This window comes from Drosophila takahashii, chromosome 2R (genome assembly GCF_030179915.1).
Source record: "Drosophila takahashii strain IR98-3 E-12201 chromosome 2R, DtakHiC1v2, whole genome shotgun sequence".
Taxonomy (NCBI): domain Eukaryota; kingdom Metazoa; phylum Arthropoda; class Insecta; order Diptera; family Drosophilidae; genus Drosophila; species Drosophila takahashii.
The window spans coordinates 42,865,530-42,874,050 of record NC_091679.1 but is presented as its reverse complement, the minus strand read 5'-3'; the positions used below and the strand labels follow the sequence as shown (position 1 = coordinate 42,874,050).

The 8,521-nt window shown below is 39.7% G+C and overlaps 1 protein-coding gene across 1 annotated transcript; it reads right to left on the bottom strand.

The window, feature by feature from the left end:
• Positions 1–7,214: 7,214 nt before the first annotated feature.
• Positions 7,215–8,433, bottom strand: LOC108054464 (uncharacterized). The gene is made up of 2 exons (XM_017137437.3): positions 8,376–8,433; positions 7,215–8,311 (listed from the first exon to the last, which is right to left on the bottom strand). The coding sequence occupies exons 1-2, from the start codon at positions 8,431–8,433 to the stop codon at positions 7,278–7,280; spliced, it is 1,092 nt and encodes a 363-aa protein (XP_016992926.2). The 3' UTR covers positions 7,215–7,277.
• Positions 8,434–8,521: the final 88 nt, after the last annotated feature.

Below are 8,521 nucleotides of genomic sequence, written 5' to 3'. Positions count from 1 at the left end.
TTCTGCTGCCTTTCTGCTCGAAAGTGTGTCAAAAGCTGGGCCCAACTAAGCTGGAGTGAGCTGAAGAGCGTTAAACTCCGGCCGGATGGCGGACTGAAAGACTGAAAGACTGACGCCCTGACGGACTGAAGGACGGAAGGACTGACTGACTGACGGCTTGTTGTGTCGCTTATGGCACTTAATTGACGCCAATCGCATTGACTTGCAGTCACTCCATTCAGCCTCTGCTGATGGCAAGAAAAATCACAGCTCGTTAGTGCTGCGAACATGCGTTTCAGGTCTCCTCCATCTCGATCTCGAAACAGGTGAGAGGAGGGCGATATTGATGCCAAATTGCCATTCCAGTTAGCACAAGTTGACGAGAAATTATTAAATGCCAGGGGCAGGCGAGAGGCAGCCACAAAAAGTATGCTGCTTTTTGTAAAACATGAAATGTTTGGCTTTTTCTTAAACTTGTTACTCGGTGAACTTTATGGTTTCAAATACTTTCTTTAAAATCGAAATTCATTAATTATTATGTTTTTGAATTTTCTACCAGAGATACTATTGCAAATTTAAAAAAACGACCATATTTCTCGCTGCATACTTTTATGCACCTTTATAAGTGGTTTCATAATAGATTGATTTTCTCCCAAATGTATTTTATAATAATTTTGTAAGCATAAATATGGGTATTTGTTTCTTAAAATCGTTAATTAGAAAATTGGATTACAGATACTTTTGTTTTGGATTAACAAAAGAGTAAAAATAATCAAATTCACTCAATTACATAAGGTAATTTACCTTTTTAACTACAGTTTATGCTTTTCCGTACATTATTCGAATAAAAACCTCACTTTCAAGGCCTTCCTGAAATGTTTACACCGGCTTCCCGCAGTTCAATTTCCCAATAAGGCTTCCGTCCGCAAATCCAGTCGAAGTGGCTGCTCTCGAAGCTTCGGCAACCGCAAATCAGTTAAGCCACCAAATCAACGGCAAGCAAAACCAATGTCAGGGACAACTACATGACAGCCGACACAAGCTCACATCACTTGCAACCCCCTCCTTAAAAATCCTTAAATCACACCATTGTTTGTGCGTGTGTGCGTGCGTTTGTTAATGATTATTTGACGCCATGTTTGATTGACGTGCAAATAACGCCTGTTTCTTCTTCTTCTTGTGCAGCCTCTTGTGGCACACATTTTATTATCGCAGTGTACAAAACCCGAACAGCACTCCCTTCGCCTTCGCCTTGTTAATGGCCACCAAAGACCGCAATAACCACAAGGCACTTATCAATTTTTGCGCCTTAACAAAATGGCACTCGAGCGTGTATTTGTGTGCGCACTTCCGTTCATTTCAAAGACATACATACATATGTTTGCATGCGAGTGTGGGTGTTTCTTTGCAATGGCGGCGTGCCTGCATTAATATTCCGTTAAATTGACATTTACATGATGAAGATGATTACGATTACGACACGATGGTGTTCCTCCTGACGTGCGATCCGAATGGTTGCTTGAATTTTCCTCAGCAGACCAGAAATTATTCAAGACCTAATTTATCTTCATCAATGCAATAAGCATTTACGAAAATCAAGGGGCATGTGTTTAACTAACTTTGATTTAGAAGGCCATCGAAAATGATTCTAAATGAGCAATACGTTTATTGTGGTTATGGGTTATTTAAAATGTATTGTGGCTAGAGAACGGAAAGAGTGGGAATTAAGTATTAATAGTTTCGAGATTAAATTCCTATTCATTCCTAATTCCTTAAGAAATCACTTTTAAATGTGTGTGTCTAAAAGTAAACTCAAAAGAGCGAGAAATTTATTTAAAAAGAAGAAGATTATTTCTTATTCACAGCATACTTTTAGGCACATATCCTGACATTTTAAAAGTGATCGATTCCTGTGTCGGTTAGGTAAGTTTAGTTTTCTTTTAATATATAAATTTTTACCATTTTCAAAATATCTTCATTTAATCAAAATCAAAACCACTCCACTTTAAATTTAGCTTTAAGACCAAAAACTAATCACTTATTTCCATCACTCAACTTTTCCTTTGGCTTTCGCAACTTCTTTAGCAACACTTTAGTGCCTCTTTGAGGGCAGCACATTTTGGGCAATTCCATTTTATTTTTTGTCTCCGGCGGAGCAACAGACTTGCAGGGCTCTTGGCAATTTGCTTACATTCAACTCGGCCATGTCCAAAATGGCTGCTACACGCTTTTTCCCCAAAAGAACCCCCTCCCCCTCCCGTTTCTCACATATGTTTATGGGTGTGCGTGTGGAATGGCTGGTTGTGCGGGTGTGTACTTGATGTTGCTGGATAAACTATGTAGAGTCCTTGAAAAACATGCAGGCCATAGGAGCGAAATGCCGGCGGCTGCAAAAACAACGAGCGCAACAAATAGCAAAAATAGAAAGGAAAAGTTAACAGTTGACATAGTTTAGAGTTGCTTGGTCTACACGAGTAGGATGGGTTTTCCAAGGGGGCTTTCCAGGGTTCAACAGCCACAAGCGTAAGCCGTTGAATGCGAGGCGGAATGAATGTCTTAATCAGAGTGCTGGGGAGATTGGTGGCAAACTAAATGAATTTAATTGCCGCAGGATATGAAAGTAATTATTTTGCAGTGCATAGACACAACATGGCCAAAATGGGTGGGCGTGGGCGGTCCACAGGGGGCGTGGCAGGATGGCAGGCGCAGCTAAAAACGCAATGAGGCCAAAGGCGACTTTCGCTTCCTCCCCCTCACTGCCCCTCTCTACTCTCTCTTTCACTCGTTCACTTTCAGTGCCATCGATGCACTTGCACTTAACTGCAAAGCGGGCGTTCAAATCGCCACGCCCACAACGGCTGTCACGCCCACATGCGATGCGATGCCCCACTGCCAATTGCCCCGCGGTTATTTTGAGTTGTTCTTTAATTTATTCTCTTTCATGCCTGTGCGTTAGTTGTCCTTCGCCAGCGCATGAGCCAGTGTGTCAGTGTGTGCGAGTATCAGTTTGTACACTGAAAAAAATACTTACTTGAAAGCAGGTTATATAATATAATAAATAATATCAGGACTTTCCGTGTTACTGAAAAAAAGGTATCCGTTTTCGAAGGTCTTCGTATTTTCCTGGATTTGAAACAAAAAAAAATTTATACTTGAAAAGGTATTATACATTTGATATTTAGAAAAAGATCTGTAATAGATGCAAAAACTAGAGATAGCATCGGAATACAGCCTAGACTACAGACTTTCGTAGGATTCAAACAGTTTCATTATTTCTTTTCCAAATCCAAGTCCAAAATTAAGAATAATAAAACCAAAGTAATAATTAGAATAAATTAATGAATCCTAAAAAGGTTTTAAGTATGTTAAGATTCATTAAATTAGTGTAAGATATACCTTTGGGTTATTTAAATTATCTATAATTTTTCCCAGTGCACTTGCAGTAAAGAGGCAGCCGGAGCTCTACAAAAGGCAACGATGTGTTACACTTTCAATTGTCGCTGGCCCCCAATACTCCTCTGTGCGTTGGGAAAGTGGGGAAAGTGTAATGCTGCTTGTTTACATGGTGGCTCTGTTGTGCTGCCTAGATCAACGTTTCTTTCTGGCATTGTTAGTGGCAGGACCTTGTAACACTTTTGATCAAACACGCACACAGGCAAACAAACAAACGCACACAAACACAGCCACTGGTGTAGGCCATCTCTCGCAAACATGCAACAAATGAGCGATTCTGCCACTCAATTCCAAGTCCAATTATGAAGGCACATGCGTCTGCGATTGATGGCTCTCTGAATCGTTTCCCTATCAGCTAACAGCTATCACATGAGCTTAAAAGTGGAGGGACAGGAGTGGGATACACGCGCTTCACTGGTTTTAATTAAATCATTAATTGATCCATTAAAGTTACTTAATCCAATTTAAATATTTTTCTTAAATATGTTTTTATTGACAAAAAATCAGAAAAAAACTATTATTACCATTTTTAACATCTTAATTTCAGTATTTTCTCTGAAACGTTGGAAAAACCTAGCAAAGTGTTCTTCTAAGATTGCAACCCCATATGGGCATTTCCAGGGTGACGGACGCGACATTTTTTCAACTTAAACTCTAAAAATAAGAGTGACGCAGTGTACATTTATTACTTTTTAATTTTTTGTTGGATAGCTTAGACGCTCTTGTATTTATGCTAAAAAAATTAAGATTATCTGTCCAGCCAGTTCTTAGAAATAAAATTAAATAAGTGAAATACGGACGCGACAAAAATAGAACTGCAATTTTGAAAACTTTCGAAAAACCATAAATTCTGCGAAACTAGAGGGCGAATTTTTTTGAATTTTTTTTCCAGTATACCTGCTGAGTAACCACGCACATCAAAGCAAGTTCGGTGGCAAAACATTCAGCGGTTTTTTTTCTAAAACTAGTGCAAGAATACGGACGCGACAATTACGGACGCGACATGTTGCTACTTAACAAAATATTGCAACTTTTTATTTTGTCAAAATGTTGCAGAGCTATTTTACGTGTTACTAAAGTCCCTACTTTAAAGTTTGGTTAAAATATTTTAGCGTTATCCACCTCTTTTTAATTGAAACATAGTTTTTATATAGCTCGTTCTATGAAAGCTATGTGACTAAGTGGTTAGAATTAAATTAAATTTTTCTAGTAAACGCAGAAATTTAATCAAAATACACCTGCTAAAGAATATATACCTATCTTTAAATAATAAGTTTATTTACGAATTATGTTGCACGTTTAGTATATTATATTAAATTTTGTTTTTTGTTGAAAAGGCTGTGACACCCACAAAAATGTCTAATTCTCTGTTACTGGATGCATAGTGTATTTTTCTTATTCCTGGAATCTGTGCAACATTTTTCCATTTTTCTTGTAGTGGTAGTGAAAATTCCTCCACTTCCTTGGCGCCAATGTAGATAAGGTTTATTCCGTGTAAATTTTCCTGAGCGCATTGAAAAAATTCAAAGGGACTTGATAATATTTTATTTTGGGACTTAGTTACTTGCCAAACTTTTCTTTTAATGACTGCTCCTACGCCATCCACTGCTCCTTTTCCATGGGACGTGGCAAAATAGTTCCATTCAATTTTGACGCATCCAAAATAGTAAACAAAATCTACCAAACTACGGACTATAAATTTATTTTTAAATTGCGAGCTGCTACCATCAGAAAATATAAATATATTTTCGAATGTGCCGGCTTTCTCCTTGATCACTTTTAAAAGTTTGCTTAAGAAGCAGACAACGTCAAATTTATTGTGGCTTAAATTTTCACTAATTATTCCAAATGATAAAGTTTTGTCGCAAAGCCAAGCTACGCAAGTAAATATCGTAACCTGTTTATAGTTAAAATGTGCGCTTTGGACTTCTTTTTGAGAGATCAGCCTGTAATTTTCGGCAAAATCAATTTGGATGACTACTTCCCTTGAATCTATATTCGCTTTCTTAGCCTCAAAATAGCTTTGCTGAGATCGTTTTATATAAAAGTGGGTTTTAAACTGAGGTAGAAGCGCTTGAAACTCATCCAACAGAACCGAAAAAGGAGCAGTTGTCATTGTTAATGCTAACCTGTCGTCTACTTTACGCCACTTTTTCCACACTATATCTTCATCTATTTTTTTGAGATAGCTAATCGGAATAAGTTCCTCGACAATATCTTTTACACATCTCAGGCATTTGTTGAGCATGCATTCTTCATTCTTTATGTTACAGCAAATAGATTCCAGTAACGATTCAAAGACACGAGGGAAGGAAGGTATAACTTTAGTACATCCCTCCAACAAAAATCCAATGTTAGCATGATACATACACACGCACATATTATGAGGCAGCTTTGATATTAGTTGAACTTCCGGTGGTCTGTGCTGGAAAAATGTTGATTTACTCACTAAATCTGGGGACTTCGATTCTTTTTTATAAATTTCGTATGCTTCCGACACGGTCAAAATCATGAAACGTTTTGCGACAAATTTCCCATTAAGGTTTAAGGTATGCTTTCTGCCCGCAGCTTGAACACTAATGTCGTCTTTCAGGTAAAAGTCTCTAAGCATTGAAAATTTCTGAAAATCAGCAGACGTCTGAGCTCGATCTTCAATCCTGTTGCAACTTAAATACTTTTTCCCTACCGCTTCTAAAACAGCCATCTTCTTTTCCATGGCGTTTGGCAACGATTTTTCCATTTTCTTTACTGCCTTTCCCAAGGACTGCTTACTCCTATACGCTGTATGAAAGTCGATTGCCATATTTTTTTTCTTCTCACGAAGTTTTCTTTGGCGGAGTTTATCCTTTTCCTTTTTTTTTAAGTGCAACTCAGGGTCCGTCTCCATCATTTTCTTTAGTTTCAGTCGGTATTCTCTCTTCCGGGATTTATCTTTTTCTTTGAATTTTTCCAAACGATCGGGATTTAAAGACAATTTCTCCCTGTACTTTCTCGCGCTAGCTCTATTTTTTTCTTTTTTTTCCATCTTAAAAATCTTAAAAGTATCTAAAAGAAGTGCTTTTTCTTCGATAGCAAAATTTGTTGTGAATAATACAAATATTATTATATAAAGTAAATGACAAGGAAAAGCAAGGCCATCGACGTTTTTCATAGCAGCAAATAAAACAATTAGCTACACAAAAATTATGATCAATTGTTTTTTGGAAATACAAAATATAAATTACGGACGCGACAGACTTTAAAATTTCTTTAAAAATATCAACGCGCTAATTTTTTTTTCAAAAAATTATAATTAATTTGTTCCAACTATCCTTGCTTTAGGCATAAGAGCTGGTTTATAGGTGTCGCAAATTGATCGAGTGAAAAGAAAAAATTTGGTTTTTTGATTACGGACGCGACATTAAAAATGTTAAAAAACAAACTTCAATTAAGACATATAATCCATTAATATTAAAGAAGTCTTAATTTTTTCCTGATAGCATTTGCCTTAAACTAATTTATAGTATTGGTTGCTTGATCTTTAGACTTCCACAGAAGGCGTAGCAATATTACAAAAACGCAACAAAATGTTGCTGAGATATACAGTATGTGTTGCTCGTGTTTGAAAGCCGCATATCTTCGTGTAAAAAATTAATTTGGAAGGAAATGTTATTGATTTACAAAATATAGATACCAATGCTATTTTTAAACCAAAAAAGAAAATTTTCCGCCAACATTTAATATTTGGGGTTTGGTTGACTTTTTCCTGGAAATGCCCATATGACATTTCAAACACCATGCACTTTGTAAATAATAATTTAAATTCATTTATTTAGAAAGGGGATTTGTCTAATTGCAAGATTTTCCTAATGTTCCTGCTCGAATTGCGGCGATCGCACGTAGACGGGAGCAGGATGGGTGAGTCCGTAGTTGCGGACCACCTTGGGATATGTGTTGGCGTACTCCTGCTGGGGATAGCTGGCCGGCTGGTAGGCGGAGGTCTCCTGGCTGACCTTCGAGTACTTGCCGTTCCTCAGAGTGACTCCCTCGGGCTGGTAGTAGAATCCGTTGTAGGCATCGATCAGGCGACTCACCTCCTGCTGCTCCTCCTCCTGCTCGTCCTCATCCACGGATCGCTTGTCTCCGCCGGAATGGTGGGGCTTGCTCGGTGGTGGCGGCGGTGGTGGTGGGTAGGGATAGGGTGGGGGAGGATAGAAGGGTGGGTAGCCGTAGTAGGGTGGATAGTAGGGAGCAGGCTGTGGGTAGTAGCCGCCTGGCTTGGGTCCATAACCATGTCCATGTCCATGTCCGTGACCATGACCATGACCGTGTTCGTGATCAGGTTTTTTGGTGGTTGTCGTGGTGGTTGTGGTATCGGTGCCATTAACAATCAGGATGCAGTTGACCGTGGTCACATCATCGTTTTCGCTGCTGTCATCACCTCCACTGCCATGTCCTCCATGTCCTCCGCTACCATGTCCTCCGCTACCATGTCCTCCGCTTCCATGTCCTCCACTGCCATGTCCTCCACTGCCATGTCCTCCACTACCATGACCACTGCTTGATCCCGATCCTGAGCTCGAGCTAGAGTCGCTGTTGGGCTCATACTCAATGCTCACCACACGACCCAGGCGCCTCTCCTGATCCTGCTCGATATCATTGGTGGAGATCACGCAGAGGGGACGTCCCTTCTTGGGCTGATCCTTGGAGCCGGAATTGAAGATGGCGGGGATGAAGTTGCCGGCGGCAAAGCCGGAGGCCAGACCCTTGATCCCAGCAATCGAGCTGCTGAGCAGACGGGCCTCGGAAACCTCCTCCTTGCCCTGGGTCAAACGGAGAAGTTCGTTATACTCCTGCCGGGAAACCTGATGCAGACGCACCAGCTGAGGACGACTAGTGCCTGTTATAGGAATTTAATATTTAGATTCTTCTCTTTCAGGATCAAAAACCCAAGAAAACCTTACGAGCTTGGACTGCCGCTCCGAAGAGCAAGATCACTGCCAGAACCGCTAAGAACTTCATGGCGATTGCGAATAAGCTGGAGTGGCTCTGCTCCCTCGCTTATATATTTCAAAAGTCTTTCGCTGCCGTCGATATGACAAAATTGACG

Excerpts from the sequence above, each read along its gene's own strand:
- LOC108054464 (XM_017137437.3), bottom strand. The coding sequence starts at position 8,433 with ATGAAGTTCTTAGCGGTTCTGGCAGTGATCTTGCTCTTCGGAGCGGCA. Across the intron at positions 8,312-8,375 it reads CGGAGCGGCAGTCCAAGCTC|GCACTAGTCGTCCTCAGCTG; the intron begins GTAAGGTTTTCT and ends TTCCTATAACAG.